Raw genomic sequence first — 19,153 nt, 5'->3', positions numbered from 1 at the left:
CTGTGTGCCTTGGTGCTAGCCACTGTTTTAGCCACTTAATAGGAGACTTGAAACATAATCAAACATGTCCTCTGTTGGTAAACTGAGGAACTATTGTACATGCTGAGGTAAGTGAACTGCAGAGAATAGAAGTTTTAGTCTGTATAATACATTGGTTTATATTGTGAATCACAGATTTTCAAAGTTGTTACTTGAAAAATAACTTTAGTATGCTTTTCTTCTGTGTGTTAATACAAAAGTAGCAACAAAGTTCTTGAGTTTCTAAAGAACTGCTAGCCACGAATCACTCTTCTCCACATGCACTTTGGCCCACAAGGGTACCCAGGCTGATCAGACTGGGCTCTTTGCTCAGCGAAGGAGGCCTGGGTTGGAGAGGGGCTCTTTCTTACCTTGCTTGGAGTTGACATCTGATGGGATGTGCGACGGGTGTGATCCTGGAGAAAAGTGCTCATCGCTGTAGGTGATGAGGGGGGTGAGAGGGTGGACCGCATGGGATGGCTGTACCACGGGCACTTTATTTGACTGTAAGGTAACCACGAGGGCAGTCATTAATATGGGTGCAGTAACCAGGCACTGTACCAACCCCAGAACCATCCTGAGCTCTCACAGCGTAAGCTGTCCATTCGGACCCTTGGTGCTCATGGCAAATACTCTCAAGTCATGAAATGCCCACAGAGACTCTTCATTGTTTCACCAGTGGTCTGTGACCACTGTGCTTCTACCAGACATGAGTCTCTGTATACACATGTTTACACTCCCTCTGTATTAGCTCCTCAGGTGATGTTCAATGGAGTGTTCCTGGAGCAACAGTTATATGTTATAAACTCTATACTCATTATATACACCTGGCTGCCTGTATAGGCACTCAATCAAAATGTGTCCCATTAACAAACAAATGCTTAAAGATTGCCAATGTAAACAACTCTTCAGTAAGTCTAGATTTGTAACATACAAGTTCATAACCCCCACCACCACCCCGCGCCCTGGAGGACATGGCACACTGCTGCTTCACGTGCCGCTTGGTCAGACGACGTCATCACTTTGTTTAGCACTGGCTTGGCTCATGTTCTGGTGCTCTAGCTTCCAGAAGGATTTACCAATAAGGGCAAATTTTTAATCTTATTTTAATCTCATAACAAAAATACATTTCAAGCAACGTTTTAAGTTGTTAATCTTTTGTATTTTAACATACTTTTGCAGAGCATTGTGGAGGGCCAGTCTGTGATACATGAGTTCCTGGCCAGCCTGAGCTACACGGAGAGATTCTGTTTCAAAACTATATACATATACATACATACATAACACACATACATATACATATATATATATATATATACACACACATATATATTCTATGTATCTTAGGCTTGTTTATAAGAAAACTATTATTTATAAGAAAATTTTGTGTGTGTTTGTGTGACCAGGGCCTTGTACATGCTAGACAAATACTCTACCACTGAGCTATAGCCTCCACTCTTTCACTTGAGACACATTTCATCAAGTTATTCAGGCTGGCTTTGAACTCCAGATCCTCCTGCCTCAGCCTCCCAAATAATTTAGTCACTGGGTCCTCTTACAACCAAATTTTATTATTTAGAAATCCAAAGCCATATAACAGTAACAGTTTTGGGGTGTGTGATACGTGTGAATGCGTGTGTGTGTGCCGATGTGCACACCCCAAGCACAAGCCAGAGGAAGACGTTGGGTGTCTCTTCTTTCACTCCTCTGCCTTATTTCCCGGGCACAGAGTCTTTCAATGAACCTAGAGCTCCTGGGTTTTTGTTTTTTGTTTTTTACTTTGGTTACATGGGCTGAACAGGGAGCCCCAGCAATTCTTCCATTTCAACTCCACCCAGCACAGGGGTACAGACATATGCAACCATGTCTAGCTTCTTTATTTTTAATTTAATTTATTTATGAAAGAGAGAGAGTGAAAATGGTCATGCCAGGGCCTCTAGCCACTGCAAACTAACTCCAGATGCATGTACCACCTTGTGCATCTGGTTTACATAGGTACTGGAGAATTAAACCTGGGTCCTCAGGCTTCACAAGAAAGCACATTAATTGCTAAGTCATCTCTCCAGCCCCAGTTTAAAAACAACAACAACAACAAAAAAAAAAACCACGCAAAGGTTTGGGGACCTGGGCTTATTTCCTCTTACTTGAGCAGCAAGCATCTTACCTGCTGAGCCATCTTTCCAACCCCCCACACAGTAAGTTTCTTCTTAAATTCAGATTATATGTTTGCACATCATCAATTTGAAATCTGTGATCATTCTAATGGCAAAGTTTAAGCTCTTATCTCCCAAGAAAACTCTTACATAATAAGTTAGTAAGGTAATGAAAACTTTATACAGATTTAACCTAATTACAATGATCATTTTAAAGAAACTAACTAAATGTCGATATATTGTATTCATGTGTGTGGGAGAGGGAAGAGGGACACAGAGAGCTCAGGCTGGCCTAGAACTCAATATTCTCTAGCGCCACCTACCTGAGGACCTGGATTATTGGTGTGTGCCGCCATATGCAGCCCCATACATTGTCTTCTTGAAAAATGCCACACAAGAGTGAATTTTAAGTGTTTTCACCACAAAATAACTTTGTGAGATAACTCGTATGCTATTCAGCTAGATTTAACCATTTTGTAATACATATATCTGTCAAACATGTTATACATGATGAGTACATACAATTTCATCTGTGAATTTTAAAAAATGATAAGAAACCTCATGCTTCTCCCCCAAAGACAGGAAGCATAACATAATTACACACATGCAAAGGATTATTAAATTAAAGCAGCCTCAGGAAGATGCCCATTTGGAAACTGCAGTAATGAACTGCACAGGCTTGAGAGGAACAGAGCATAATGAATTTGCCGGTTCAGGCATGTTTTCACCATAATTAGTTCGAATTAGTAAGATCTTCCTGTATTGTGGACAAAAACACATGTGAAATGAATCTCTCCAAAAGCAAACATTCATATTAAAAACTGAGGAAGTGGCCTGACGTGATGACCAATGTGGATTGCTTAAATGTAGGGCCATGTCCGGATTGCCAAGAAGCCCCCACAACACATCTTGGTGTGCATGTACCATACAGGCTAACTTTGATTTTGATGCTTTTTATTAGCCAATTAAGTTTGAAAAGAGTGTGGTTCTATGGGAAGAGCTACCATCAGGAAAACGAAGAACAATCGTCTTGGTAACAATTCTCTTTATACCCTATCATTAGAGCCTCCATCCAAAAGAGAAGAAAGGTAAAGGGGAGAAAAATCCCTTTTCTTTGGACAATGATTTAATTTCCATACTGCTTACTATAACAGCCCTCAGTAGACACCTTTGTAGATAGTCCGGTAATTACGCTTCTTCTACTTTATAATTATTAGCTCCTCTCTGATGGCAAGACTTGTACCACTCACATAGCCCATGGCATTTATTAAATGGAGTACCATTATCAAAGCCATACAATTTTTCTCTACACACCTTAACACAAACATCCATGCATATGAATGGGTAAAAGGCTAAAAATGTATCTGAATGCCTTTCAGTATTAATAATGTATTTATTTGCTAGATATATGGAGTCTCTTAAATATGAGGAATTTAGAATGCTATCTGAGGTAGAGAGTGGGTGTGGGAAGAATATCATTATAAACTTTTTAAGATAGGAAAAAAAAATCTCAAGACTCAAATGCTAAAAATGGATGTATTTCAACTTTAGTTTGGAGTAACTGCTTTGACTTTCATATTAAAAGTCTCAAAAGAAACATAATTGCCCAATAATCTACAAAGACATTTTCTTAGGGTTGTTGGAGGAAGCAGTGCAAACATCTTGTGGAAATATCTATACATTTTGCATGCCTTTCTTGTTTCCAGAGCACCACCTTAAGGAATTTGCATTTGCAGGCAGCCTCTCCTTAATGTCTGACCTACCCCTCCAGTCACACAGCTCAGAATCTGGTGCCATGAATCTTTGCTAAATTATGCTATCCTTGCTCTCCTCTTAATTTTACGGTTTTCAACACAGATTTGCTTTCCTGTGGGATGGAGATAAGAAGCTGGGGATTTTAATTTAAGCTCCGGCCTTGTCTTACACTTTGCGAGACGGAGAGCGACAGCAGTACTAGTAGGTGTGCTGAAGCCAACAAGGATTTCGTCCACTTTTGTGGCCAAATAATAAAAGCAATATGAAATCTCGAGATGTGTGAGCAGAATTCTAAGGGGCATATTTCTGCCGTCTGCAGGCCATACCTACCGCATATATAAACGCTAACAACATGGATTCCAACCTGCACTGCAGGTACCTGGCTGGGTGCCCTGATGGCCCAGTGTCCTCAGCCTTAAAGGTGTAGGTTTCCCTTGATCTCAGGTGTTTCTGGCTTGTGTACATATGTATGCATGCACACAGTTAAAACCCTGGCCCTAGTACTTCAGTTAAATATGTGGGGAGGAAGACAACATAACTTTGTTTTAATTAGCTCAAAAAACCATCAAAACTAGTTCAGGATACCAGCCCCAAACTGTGCATCTCAGTGACCTGTACAGTAAGAACACAAGGTTAAATTTTAAGACAGTACAATCATTCTTTTTTTTCTCAAGTATTTATTTATTGAGAGAGATGAGGGATGAATGGAGTGCCACTACAAATGAACTCCATTGAAAAATGCCACACAAGAGTGCACTACTTTGTGCATCTGGCTTTCCATGGATTCTGGGAAATCAGACCCAGGCCATGAGGCTTTTTCATGCAAGCTCCTTTGACAGCTGAGCCATCTCTCCAGCCCCTCCTTTCTTAATTATATTCTTCTAATCTCCAAATCACAATATGGTCTATTTTCAGGTGAAGAGTAGATGAGGGGAATAATAACCAAGAATAACCTGAGACAAATATACATAGTGACATCATCTGCAGTTGTACATGCGGGGTTGTGTATTTATTCATTTAGCACCTGAAACTTCCCAAGCACTGCTCTAGTATTGATATCGGCTTACTTTCTAGGGGCTTAGAAGGGGGCCAAGCAGCACAGGGTACATTTTAGTGATAAACAACGTGTTTAAAAATAAAAACAAGGGCTGGAGAGATGGCTTAGCAGTTAAGGCGCTTGACTATGAAACCTAAAGACCCATGATAGACTCTCCAGATCCCACCTAAGCCAGACATGCAAAGGTGAGGCAAGCACAAGGTCGCACATGCCCACTAGGTGGCATAAGCATCTGGAGTTCAATTGCAGTGGTTGAGGCTCTAGTGTGGTAATTCTCTCTCTGTCTCTTCCTTTCTCTTTAAAAAAAGGGGGGGGGGCTAGAGAGATGGCTTAGCGGTTAAGCACTTGCCTGTGAAGCCTAAGGACCCCAGTTGGAGGCTCGGTTCCCCAGGTCCCACGTTAGCCAGATGCACAAGGGGGCGCATGCGTCTGGATTTCATTTGCAGAGGCTGGAAGCCCTGGCGCACCCATTCTCTCTCTCTCTCTCTCCCTCTATCTGTCTTTCTCTCTGTGTCTGTCGCTCTCAATCAATCAATCAATCAATAAATAAGGAAGCAAAATCTGCAAAAGAAGCATCAAGTGGTATCAAGTGGAGATGAGAGAGAGTCCATGTAGGTTTAATTCTAAGCCTTTGCAAGAAACCAAAAGCACATTCACAGTCCCAGCCCCTTATAAGACAGGTAACTGAGAAACAGAGGATTCCAGGGAATCGGGTGGTCAAGCCAGGACTGCTGGTAGCGCTTGTGACAGTACAGCCTGGTTCAACGCTCACCTCCAGCAACATGCCCAGGCATCAGTCACAGAGTACCTAACTTTTTATAACCCAGTAATACGGATTAAGAGCAGGCTAGCTTTTTCCTGATAGTCAGCCCGCAGAAACATGAATGCTTCTGGCCAGGCCCTCAGGACTAGAACTCAAGACTGATCCCCTCTCATCTAAACTGGCTACAAGAGGCAGCCTCCTTTTTCTGGGTTTAGCCTGCATGGGTGGGCCCACCAGCCAATCAGATCTCCCCTTACATACCTCACCCTGATGACGTGGCTCATTCTAATTGGTTGCCTGACTCTTATAAAGGGCCCTTAGGGCCTGAAATGGCGGCCCACCTGTTATTGCCAGCACTTAGAAGCTTTCTCCTCTTCTTCCCTTCCTCAGAGGCTTCTTCCTTGGAGTTGTGTGAGGAAAATTTTCCTGGTTTCCTTCCTCCCTGTTCCCTTCCAGGCTGGGAATGGAGGAACTTCTCTGCTTTGTTTTCCCTCTTATGGAAACTCTCCCTAATCAGTTCACGATTTACCCTCCTCTGAGGGCGCACCTTCCATGCTTTGCTAATGTGGACAAGAGCTCGAGAGCCCGGAGAGCTGCTGGTGGGGGTGTTCTAGAGCCCACGGAGCTCTCTCCTCTCCACTAGGTTCCATGGTTCCTACTCAGTTTCCCACCACGCTAGAAGACAAGAAGGCGTTACTCCAATTCTTTTTTTTTTTAAATTTTTATTTATTTGAGAGCAACAGACACAGAGAGAAAGACAGAGAGAGAGAGAGAGAGAATGGGCGCACCAGGGCTTCCAGCCTCTGCAAACGAACTCCAGACGCGTGCGCCCCCTTGTGCATCTGGCTAACGTGGGACCTGGGGAACCGAGCCTCGAACCGGGGTCCTTAGGCTTCACAGGCGAGCGCTTAACCATTAAGCCATCTCTCCAGCCCTCCAATTCTTTTTCATTCAGGGGTAACCAAGTAAATCTCAGGATCTCTAGTAGAGAAGCACTCAGCAGAGACAGTCCTAATGGGTGTCCTGTGTTTCATTTCTGGCAGCCTATAGTTGTCCCAAATCTCCATTCCTACTCAAAAGAGGTTGAGTCACCTCCTTAAGCTCATAAAGCAGCGAGTGGATGAGTGAAGCCACAGACTGATTCTAACTGCACCTTCTTCACTCTCGGGCAAGAGAGACGTGTAAGCAAAGGAAACATCACGAGGATGGAAAGGGTAGGTACTAGAAGGGCAGACAATATTAGAGACAGACACAGAGGACGTATCTCTTTCCTGCACTCAGCACTCACGTGTGGCTGTGTAGTGGAACGGCTGAAATCCTTACCCAAGCTCAGAAGCATCGCTATTGGGCTGCCCTACTCCTGTCCCACATGACAGTCCCAGCAACTAACGCTGACCGAGCACTTGCTGTAGGTGTGCGCACTGCTTTGTCCTCACAGCCTCCTCAGGGGATATTATTATTATGCTCCTCTTTCAGATGAGGCAACAACACAGGAAAGATACATAACTTTCCCAAGGGCATGCAGCTACTGAAGACTCCAAGGTCTGGCTCTGAAAGTCAAGTTCATTTCCAGAACCACCACATGGCAACTCTGAAGAGCCAAGTTTGTAAAATCTTGGACGCTGAGTTGACCAGCTGGGTCACACCTGACAGTGTGTGACATGTGTGCAATGACTGTGTGGTATCCCTCCCGGGCGCGGCAGTGATCTCAGACAAAGAGGAACTTCAGTTGAGGTGGTCAGAGGTGCAGAAACTCAACTGTCCCCACTCTCTCCACAACTGGCAAACATGCCAGAGAGGCTTGGCTGGCTGCCACCCAGGCTGGTCCCTGCAGGTAAGAACCTCTTTGGCGTTACAGCCAATAAAACCCACACCTCCTGTGGACATAAAGTGGGTGCCTCTTTGGGACCTGAGAGCCATCCCTTAAGCCAGCTTCCCAGAAATGACCCACTCACCACTGGCAGGCCCTCGAGGTGTCCTGAAAGCTGGTGATGGGGTTCTGGGAAGGACTGAAAAGTGGCTCACCTCCCTCCAGGTCAGGGCTTCGGGCCTTGCGGAAGCGGAGGATTTGGCTGAGGGTCTGGCAGGCCCTGTAGTTGGTGCTCACTTGGTACATCTCTGGATTTCAGCTAAACCCACATAACCAGGCAAGCAGGCGCAGAGCTGCCGAGTCCCGTTACAGCGGACTGCTCCTTTTACCAGGGGCGTTCCTCTAACAACTGAATGCAGGGGAATTTAACACCCCGCCAGCTTGCTGAGATGAGGGATTTCATCTGGTCTCAACACTCTTGGTGGCCTTTTCCTTTTGACTGAACTCTGAAAAACCGTCTGGTACTCATAAAATCAAGCCTTGTGTCTCCAGGCTGTGTCTTCGCCTTCTTTTCTGGGGACCGGAGCTTCTCCAGCCTTCTCACACACAGGACAGAGTTAGTCTACCAAGAGGGTCCACTGATTCTTGCACTAACTAGACCTTGGAATAACATTCTGTACTGGAAAATTTCCCCTTATCCTCCAAGGCCAAGCATCTGGTTCAGGTCCGTTGTGGCTCTCATGCCTGACAGCACTCCTGGCTGTGACGTGGTAGCCTTTTCCAGATGGCAAGTTGACTCTGGCCTCTGAAGGCCCCACCTTTCCTGGAGTCCAGCTCCAATGCCAAAAGATCATCTGGAGAGGGACCTCTGCGGTCATCAGATACCCCTGCGAGGGGAGCAGTGAATTGGCCATCAGGAGGGTGCCCCTTGCTGTAGGAGTGCATTTGGATATGCCCTGGCATGTCTCCACGCAAGTGGCTATCATTACTCCCTTTTATAGATGAAGGGGCCAAGTCCTTTTGAACACAGAGCTAAGTAATAATTAGCGGGCAGCTGAGGTGTGCGGGCTCTAGCGTGATACCAAAGTCCTTGCTCTGCCTGGCCACGCTGCAAGGCGCTGAGCTCCACTCTCCACCTCTGTTCCAAACCACAGTGCAGGTGACTGTGGCCCTCCATGAGCCCCCACTGTAATAAACATCCACACAGGGGCAACTTGGAGATGGGTGTTACTAGCAAGACTCAGACTGTCAGTAGAGCTGCATTAAAAACAAACAAGTTTAGAGCACCCACTCTTCTCCCAGTTCTCTGTAAGGCGATGAGTCTACTCATTACCTGTATGTGATCACCTCTAACAGACAGCACGATCTAGGCTTGCTCGTTTTTAAGAATCTCTTACAGCAGGTCTCAAACTCTCAGGAAACCTTTATACTTTTAACAATCACAGCATCCTAATGAGCCTTTGTTTATGCAGATCTTTTGGTGTATGAGTGCATGATGTGGGTAAGTGCAAGTGTGTGTGTGTGAGCCATAGACAAGGCAATTTATAAAGGCTCATGCTACAGCCTGTAGCTTTGTATGGGCTCTGGGGAGTCAAACTCAGGTGCTTACACTTACATAGTAACAGCTTTATCCATTGAGCCATTGTACCCAGCCCCATCTGTAAGTATCTATACATACTTATCATGTTCAAAATTAATCAAAAAATATTTACTTCGTCTTAAAAAGGCAGACTTGGACTGGAGAGATGGTTTAGTGGTTAAGGTCCTTGCCTGCAAAGCCTAATGACCCAGGTTCAACTCCCTAGAACCCACGTTAGCCCGTGTCACTGGTGGCACATGCCTCTGGAGTTCTTTTGCAGTGGTTAGAGGCCCTGGTACCCATGCATGCTCTTTTTCTTTCTCTCTCATAAATAAATAAAAATTGAAAAGGCAAACTCAAGCCAGGAAGTAATGCTTATGCCTTTACACCCAGTACTTAGGAAACTGAGGTAGGAGAATCACTATGATTTCAAGGCCAGTCTGGGGTAGAGTGAGACTTTGCATCAAAAACCAAACAAGCCGGATGTGGTGGCGCATACCTTTAATCCCACCACTCAGGAGGCAGAGGTAAATAAAAAATAAAAAAATTAATAAGAAGAGTCATATTGTTTTATATTTGCTTGCAAACCTCTTCAGTGTCTGCTTTAAGAAAAGCCAACTAGATTTTCACAATCTGTTTCTGTACTCAAACTCTACAGTGACACATTGGTTCAGTCAACTTCACATGGATATGCTACTGGAGTAAGTATAGAGTTGTTTCAGTAGGTTTTTAAGAGACTGTAGCACTGCTTCCTCATAATGCACCAAAACTGGCCAAGAGTTAGAGTGTTGCCTGAAGGCTAGCTGCAGAGTAAATCATAACCCTTAAAAATCAGTCTTCCTACATGAGCACCCTGGGACTATCTTGTACTTTGAATCTACTCACATGTGATTTTCTCACATTATGCAATGATCCTTTGGCAAATCCTGTTGTTCAAGGTTGAACTATTTCATTATGGTATTGTTACAGTCAGGCTCACATTGCTGGCAGAAATCATCCAACCAAGAACAGCTTTTGGGAAAAAGGGGTTTATTTTGGCTTACAGACTCGAGGGGAAGCTCCATGATGGCAGGGGAAATGATGACATGAGCAGAGGGTGGAAATCACCTCCTGGCCAACATCAGATGGACAACAGGAACAGGAGAGTGTGCCAAACGCTGGTAAGGGTTCACTGGCTATAATACCCATAAGCCTGCCCCCAACATGCCTCTAGGAGGCATTAATTCTCAAATATCCCATCAGCTGGGAACCTAGCATCCAGAACACCTAAGTTTATGAGGGACACCTAAATCAAACTACCACATTCCACCCCGGTCCCTATAAACTGTTAACCATCCATGATGTAAAATGCAATGCATTCAGTCCAACTTTCAAAAGTCCCCACATTTTTTTATCAATCCAAATGATATTCAAACATCCCCATAGTACAAGGTCTTTTTAAAAAATATAAGTTATTTGACAGAGAAAGAGGAAGAGAGAGAGAGAGAATGGATGCTCCAGGGCCTCTAGCCACTGCAAACAAACTCCAGACGTGTGCACCCCCTTGTGCATCTGGCTTACGTGGGTCCTGGGTAATCAAACCTGGGTCCTTTGGCTTTTCAGGCAAATACCTTAACTGCTAAGCCATCCCTCCAGCCCATCCAAGGCCTTTTAACTGAGCCATAACAGGGGGGAAAAAAAAACCTCCAAAAACATTCACACTGTAAAAGATGGCATTGGGCATAGCAAAGAAATATTCAGCCAATACAAGATTTAAAACAATGAGGGAAAACATCAAACTCTGTAGCTTCAAGTCCAACAGCTCTAGTCAGTGACAACTCTCCAAGTCTGATACTTCTAACCGGCAACAAGACTCTGCTATTCTAATTCTACCCCTCCAGCTAGGCTACTCACAGTTCTGCAAAACTTCATCTGCGGCTGGCAGCTCTCCTTAGCAGCCATCTCATGGTCCCAGCATCTCCACTGGGTCTCCACTGCAAGCCACGGTTCATCCTCACAGCTCCAATGGGTCTCCATTCAGGCAAACCAGCTAACCTGCTTCACACTTCCCACAGCCATTTCCAAAACACAAGACCATGTTGCAAATTCAGTGACCCTCTCTTTCCTGCATTTCTTTACACTGCCTCCAGGAGACGGTAATTCCCAAATCTCCATCAGCTGGGAACCCAGCATTCAGAACACCTTAGTTTATGGGAAAAACCTGAATCAAACCACAAGTATACAAAAAAAAAAAATTCATTAATATGACTGTTTTCATTGAAATAGATTTGGAATAATATCACAGTAAAATTCTAACTTTCACTTGAAAGCCCAAATTTTGTAACTAGCAATAAATGATACCAACTGTTTTGGCTGAAGTGCCAGGATGCAGTTAGCTCTTTTGTGAGAAAGTATGTCAAACATAAAAGTTGGAAGGGCTAGTTGGTCAGTTATATACTTCAGGATCAAGAGGCAATGAAATTAGCAGTTTTAGCTGGCTCCGTGAGGATATTCTAGGTGACACTGGCCTTTTCTGGTGGAGCAGTGCAGAATGCCATGAGTACTACGCAAGTCACCAGCCGTCATCCACGCAGCTGCTGCTCTGCCAATGCAGAGGCCCACACAGTGAGAAAGACAGAGTGCACTAGTGCTACTCCGAGGATCACTTTGACTCTGGGGACTTTTGTTTTTCTTTTTAAAGTTTATTTATTTGAGAGACAGAAAGAGAGAGAGATAGACAGAATGGGCACGCCAGGGCCTCCAGCCCCTGCAAATGAACTCCAGACACGTGCACCTCTTTGTGCATCTAGCTTACGTGAGTCCTGGAGGGTCGAACCGGAATCCTTTAGCTTTGCTTAGTCACTAAGCCATCTCTCCAGCCCTGACTCTGGGGACTCTTGACTTAAAGGTCTAGAGCACACTGTGGGACCTGCCAGCCTGAGGTAAAGTGATAGCATGTAACTGGCTGTTAAAGATGGATAATCTGGGCCACTCAGGTGAAAGGTGTCACCTTAAGTGATTTCGGAGAGAAGTTAATTCATGGTTGCAAATATGGAATGGCTGTGTGATATATTAAGCTACCATTTCTTTCCTCTTGTTACTAGTTTGTAAATTAAATCTATAAATCAAGAGAGTTATTTGTCAATTAAAAATATGTGTGGGCTGGAGAGATGGCTTGGTGGTTAAGCGCTTGACCGTGAAGCCTAAGGACCCCGGTTCAAGGCTCAATTCTCCAAGATGCACAAGGGGGCGCACGCATCTGGAGTTTGTTTGCAGTAGCTGGAAGTTCTGGCGCGCCCATTCTCTCTCTCTATCTGCCTCTTTCTGTCTCTGTCACTCTTAAATAAATAAATAATGAACAAAAAAATTAAAAAAATATGTACGTGTGCACACACACGCACACGTGCGCCTGTACCAGGGCCTCTTGCTGCTATAAATGAATGCCAAATATTTTCACTACTTTTTTTGTGCCTGGCTTAGGAAGGTGGTTGGGAAATTGAATCTGGGCTGGCAAGCTTTGCAAATAAACACCTTGAACCACTGAGCCATCTTTCCAGCCCCACTAACAAAGGGAAATTTTGAAAAATAAAATGAGAATATATTCCAGGGGCTGGAAAGATGGCTCAGTGGTTAAAAGCACTTGCTTGCAAAGCTGGACAGCCTGGGTTCAATTCCTCAGTACCCACGTGAAGCCATATCCACAAAGTGGTTCATGTATCTGGAGCTTGCAGTGACGAGAGGCCCTGGCATGCCCATTTCCTCTCTCTCTCTGCTTGCAAATTAATTAATTAATTAAAATAGTTTTTCAAAAACAAAAACACATACCCTATTCACTTCAATTGCATTTAAACATTTTTTTTCAGTGACTTTCCTCTAACATTGTATAGAGTCTCAGACTTATGTCCTTTTAATTCTAAATTATTTTTTTTTCAAAAGTGATTTGGGGGCTGGAGAGATGGCTTAGTGGTTAAGCGCTTGCCTGTGAAGCTTAAGGACCCTGGTTCGAGGCTCGGTTCCCCAGGACCCATGTTAGCCAGATGCACAAGGGGGCGCACGCATCTGGAGTTCTTTTGCAGAGGCTGGAAGCCCTGGCGCGCCCATTCTCTCTCTCTCCCTCTATCTGTCTTTCTCTCTGTGTCTGTCGCTCTCAAATAAATAAATAAATAAATAATTTTTTAAAAAAGTGATTTGGGAAATCTGTGTTTGTAGTCTTTCCTCATTTTCCTCAGGTAAAGTCAGCTTGCCTGCAAGACACTCACGGTGCCAGAACCGCGACTCTCCCCGGCCACCTTGCTGCACTGCTGTTTGCGGCCGTGTTTTCTCCCTAGAAGGAGACTTAGCACAACACAGTGCAGGTCCTGCAAAACCAAGACACTCAATCCCTATCTCTACGACTAGTTGTCTGAACAAGCTTTCAACATGAAAGTCAACTCCTTTTAAGAAAAAAATTCCTCCCTTTACATCACAAACAGGGACTTGCATTTATCTTCACTTCCTTTTTTAAAAGATTTTCTTTTTGTTTATTGATTTGTTAGGGAGAGAGAGAATGGGCATTCCAGGGCCTCCAGCCATTGCAAACAAATGCCAGATTCATGTGCCACCATGTGCATATGACTTATGTGGACTCTGGGGAACTGAACGTGGGTTCTTAGGCTTTGCGGGCAAAAGTGCCTTAAATGACAAACCACTCTCCAGCCCTATCTTCACTTTCTATTGCTGCATGAAACACTACCAAGTTAGCAGACCATGATTCTTTATCTGGTGATTTCCAGGGAACAGGAGTCTGCAGTGGGACAGGGGTCTCTGTCAGGGTATCACAGGGCCAAACTCATGGTTCTGGCCAGGCAAGTTACTATTTGGAGGCTCATGTTTGGTGTTAGAATTGGTTCCCTGTGGTTGTTTTCATTGCCTTGATGGTTACTGTATGTGGGGTGAGGGGAATCCCACACTTCTTGACAAGTAATCCCCTTCACCATCAAGACATTAATGTGTAATCCTTCTGAGTTTTCAATCTCTGGCTTCTTTTTCCATGGCTGGCAGAGATGCCTCTGTGCTTTGAAAAGGCTTCTGTGAGTATCCCAGGCCCACCCCAATAATCTATTTCCTGGTGTCAGCAGCAAGGGTAGGGGAGCAAAGGGAAAGGGCAGCCGTGTCAAGTTTGGGGTGCTATAAGACAAAAAAAAACCCACTTTCCCAATTTTTCTATCCATAATTGTCAATTAATTCTCTGCAGATAAGAATGAAGTGCCATCACGCACATTATTATTCGATGCTGTAATTATTCTGATTACACTTGAAAGTTCTGAGGCCTGGCTAGGGTTGTGGTTGCTCATCCTGAGGCTGGAGCTCCAAGCATGTGTGCACTCCCGGGCTTCAGAGGGAAGAACCAGGAACCAGGAGCCACACAGCCAGCCCTGCCTTGCCTGCTTCCCAAATCCGGGAGCTCAGGGAGGGCTGTGACCAGGGGGAGAGTCCACAGTTAACTGAAGGTCAGAACTAAAGGAATGTAAGACACACACACACACACACACACACACACACACACTACTAAGTAGAGAATCAAAATAAACTTATTTTAAAGACAATTTGAGCAGCACGTTGGCATGTCCTCAACATTAACAGTCAGCAAGATTTTGGGCAATTATTTGTCTTTTATGAAAAGTTTTAGAATAATCCCTGTTTAATGGTTACATGCAACTGTTCTAGTAGAAGATTCTGCCAGAACTTAGGCTGTATTTTAACTTAATACGTTGATACTTTAGGGTGACTGTAAAGTCACAGAATTGTGTCACCATTCCTTAGTCCCTACTAATGTCTGAAACAATTTCAGAAATCAAGATGGTAGTGTGGAGCTAAACCTAGGAAGATAATTATAACAAGAGGAAGTATGAATGACAAGAGTTAAGCCTGGGTGGATGAGTGAGGAAGATGGAGAGAGGACATTCACCACATAGTTACTAATTCTGGAAACTATGAGCAATGCTTTACATTCACGATCAAATGCATGTCCCAGTCTCACAGAAGAACACCAAGGTCAGAGGGGTTGAGTTTTGCCAAGGTCACCCAGGCTAGACTGAATGCTAGAACGTGATTACACATATCCATTTTGTGCCGAACAGATGAACAGTTTCACTGTGTAAGCGGTTAGTGCAGTTGCAACATCCTCTTGTCTGGATGATTTCACAACACCTTTGCCACACCCTAATCCTCTAAATTCGCCACTTATTTCTCATGTTAAAGATTGTCCTTTGAAAATTAAGAGGACTGCTTTCAGTCAAGATAAGCAAGCCAAAAGACAGACCAAAACAGATTTGAGATTTACTGTGCTAGTGGCAAACTATTACAAGGTGATTTAGGAGCTAATTCTGAGGCTGAACAAAGAATCCCTGGCGAAAGAAAAGCTGGCCAGCATCTGAGGAGGCAAGATTAGCAGGGCTGGTCCCGCTGGACTAGCTGCTGCAGGAGGCTGGGGCTGCTCTGTGTGTGTGTGTGTGTGTGTGTGTGTGCACGCAAACACGCGTGCATGCACAGAACTGTTTGCAGTGGATGTTTGGGGGGAAGACAAGTTTTTTGGTCAAAACACTTTGTGGACCACAGGCTGAAAACCTGGTGGAGTCACAGATCAGAGGGCTGTGGAACCACAGTGTGCATAGGGGGAGGATGAGGAGCCGAATGGACCATGAGCCCTGGTCCATGAGCTCTAGATTAAAAACTGCTGTCCTATAGCGACACAGAGAGATGCTTTGCCCATTGTGACACAATAAGTCATTAGCGTAATGACAGCTCAAGTTTAGTCAGCGTGTTGAAAGGAGTTGATGCAGGGGGCTGGGAAAATAGTTCAGCTGATAAAGTGCTTTCCTTACAAGCATGAAGACCTGAGTTCAATCCTCAAAACCAACCTCGTCTTTTAAAAAGGTAGGTGTGGTGTTGCACACCTGTAATCTCAGTGCCGAAGAGGCGGGGATGGGTGCACCCGTGGGGCTTGCTGACCAGCTGGTCTAGCGCACTGGGTGAACTGCAGGCCAATGGGAGACCCTGTCACAAAGGGAACAAAAACCAGGTGAACAGTGTTCCTGATGAATAGCATTCACGGTGTTTTCTGGTCTCCACATACAAGTGCACACATGTACACCCCCCCATACACACGAACTTAACATGGAAACACATTTGGAAAACAATTTTTCAGAAATAGTATGTGTAGGCCACTGAGAAATAACAGGCGACAGAGGGTGGGTGAGAACGTAGGCTGGGGGATGCGTTCTCTGTGTCCCATGCAGAGCATAGGGGGCAGAGGCATCAGCTGTATTTCTCAGTATGTGGAATGCCACATAACGCTATGGTGCCAGAGCTGGAGTGGGCACAGCCTGGCAATGCAAGGGCCACGTGACTGGAGCAAATTCCAGACATTCATCCTAAATAGGCTCAGCCACCGTCTCTTGGGCTGCTTTAAAGGGCATTGTCCCTCCACTGCTTGAGGGTCCTCAGCCTTCTGCTGTTTGCCACTTTCAGAAGGTGGAAGACCTGTGCTTGACACTCCTGAACTATCCTCAGGGAAAGGAAGAATGTTCTGGACCTAAGAGAGGGCTGCAGACCTCCTGGGGTGGGGCAGCCAGCTGGAGTCTGCACAAGGTCAAGGTCAGAGAAATCCCATAATTACCCAGATGGAGAGTGCAGACAAATGTTTAAACACTCAGCCTGCAGATGGATGGTGTAAAATTCCATAGGAGCAAAGCCAGCAGACTTACACCTAATTATTTCATAATAAAAAGAGGCCTTCCCACTTGACTTAAAGTAACTATAGAAAACATTTGCCTCACTTTAGTTTAGATAAAATTGATTTTTTAATAATAAGATTGGGTAGGAGGCATTTGTGTGAGGAATGCTTATAATCAGTTTTGTACTGTCCCACCAAGCATTCCCGATTGATTTTGCCTTTTTTTTTTCAAAAAAAAATTTTATGAGACACAGAGTGAGTGACTGTGTGTGTGTGTGTGTGTGTGTGTGTGTGTGTGTGAGAGAGAGAGAGAGAGAGAGAGAGAGAGAGAGAGAGAGAGAGAGAGAGAGAGAGAATTGGTGTACCAGGGCCTCCAGCCACTGCAATTGAACACTTTGTGCATCTGGGTTACGTGGGATCTGGGGAGTCAAACATGGGTCCTTAGGCTTCACAGGCAAGCATCTTAACTGCTAAGCCATCTCTCCAGCCCACATTCCTGATTCTAACCAGGGCTTGAGTGCCATGTGTTCCCTCCTTATAACTAGGTGTGCTAAGATTTAAGTCAAGGGGTGAACTGAAGTCTGGGGCGGGGATCCTTATTTTTCCAGAGAAGTTGCTGAGGAGCCTCACATCTGTCAAAGAGGAAAAATCAAGGACCATTGGTAAGATGAACACAAAAATTATAAGTAATTGTGAGCTAGTTTATAAGAAAACACAAATCACTCTCTATGGATGCAGAAAGGTGACATTTATTTACCCTGCAGGAGAGCCTATGACACTGCTATCTGAGAGGCTTGTGCCATGGAATTTGGTAGGCGATTGTCACTAGCTTGAGCCCTTGAACCTAAGCTACTGCAAATTGAGAGGTACCATTTATGTAAAATGCACCTCGGATCTCAAACACTTAGTGTGTGAAGAATGCAAAATAGCACCTTTTTTATACTAGGTACATGTTGAGGCCACATTTTCATATACTTAAAATGAATTTTACCTGTTTGTCCTTACTTTTTTTATTTATTAGTTTGAGAGAGAAACAGAGAGAGAGGGAGAGAGATACAGAAACAGGCAGGTAGAGAGAGAGAGAATGGGTGCGCCAGGGCCTCCAGCCACTGCAAATCAACTGGATTATGTGGGACCTGGGGAGTCGAACTTGGGTCCTTTGGTTTTGCAGGCAAGCGCCTTAACCACTAAGCCATCTCTTCAGCCCTATTCTTATTTTTTAAAAACAAATTATATTTATTTATTTGAGAGAGAGAAAGAGGCAGATAAAGAAAGAGAAAATGGGTGCACCAGGACTTCCAGCCACTGTTGCAAATGAACTCCAGATACACAGGCCACTTTGTGCATCTGGCTTTACATGGATGTTTAGGAATCAAATCTGGGTTGTTCAGCTTTGCAGCCAAACTCCTTAACCACTAAGTCATCTCTCCAGCCTGTCTTTACTTTTTTGATACAGCTATGAGAGAATTGAAAATTACAAAGAAGCCATGTTTATGACTGTGTTTTCTTCCACAAGGTAGCTGTCATTAAGTGACATCTGTAGGTAAGATGGTCCCTTTCCTTCCTGTGCTCAGATCTGCCTGAAACACAAAGGTACATATATAACCAGAAAATCAGGCTGGAGAGATTGCTCAGTGGTTAAGGTGCTTGCCTGCAAAGCCTAAGGACTGGAGTTCAATTCCCTAGTACCCACGTAAAGCCAAATGTACAAGGTGGTGCATGTTTTGGAGTTTGTTCCTTGCAGTGGCTAGAGGCCCTGGCATGCCCATTCTCCTTCTATCTGTGCCCCCCCCTGTGCCCCCTCATTCTCTATGTCTCAGATAAATAAGTAAATATTTTTAAAAAACAAAAACGTAACAACAGAAAATCACAGGACTTGGTGTTCCATGCATGTACTGCCAGGGCGGCTAAGGAAAGAAGACCAAACGTTCAAGGCCAGCCAAGGGTAGATGGAAAGAGCTTGTCTAGTGGCCCAGAGATAAAGAGACAGGAGAAATAAAAAGCAGATAAGTATGAGCACTGGCAATTTAAAATTGAATGATTTCACTATCCCACTCTGTAGGCCAAGCCAAAATTTAAAAAGGAAATTATATAACGAGTAGTCTAAACCTATTATATTTCATGACCTGTGAAAAAAGAAATTGCTAAGCGGTATCAATCCTGTACAGGTCAGATGGCTCCTCCTGAATGCGTGGTGGTGAGGAGCTGTTCTGAGACACAGGCCCGCTCCTCAGCCTGCTGCTCTAGGACGCTGGCCAATGCGCACCCCTCCATTTTAAAACAGAACGCTGCCTGGGAGGAAGGAGCAGTTTGGAGTGAAGACAG

At 44.5% G+C, this 19,153-nt stretch overlaps 1 protein-coding gene across 9 annotated transcripts in view; it reads right to left on the bottom strand.

The window, feature by feature from the left end:
* Positions 1 to 19,153, bottom strand: part of Lef1 (lymphoid enhancer binding factor 1) — a 136,894-nt gene that overhangs the window by 43,385 nt on the left and 74,356 nt on the right. For all 9 annotated transcript variants that reach the window (XM_045143094.1, XM_045143092.1, XM_045143093.1 and 6 more), the window contains one exon: positions 390 to 522. In XM_045143094.1, the coding sequence (XP_044999029.1) occupies positions 390 to 522 (133 nt within the window). The remainder of the gene's footprint in view (positions 1 to 389; positions 523 to 19,153) is intronic.

Source organism: Jaculus jaculus, chromosome 2 (genome assembly GCF_020740685.1).
Source record: "Jaculus jaculus isolate mJacJac1 chromosome 2, mJacJac1.mat.Y.cur, whole genome shotgun sequence".
NCBI classification, from domain to species: domain Eukaryota; kingdom Metazoa; phylum Chordata; class Mammalia; order Rodentia; family Dipodidae; genus Jaculus; species Jaculus jaculus.
Note: the sequence above shows the minus strand (reverse complement) of the source record. Positions and strands in the feature narration are given on the sequence as shown.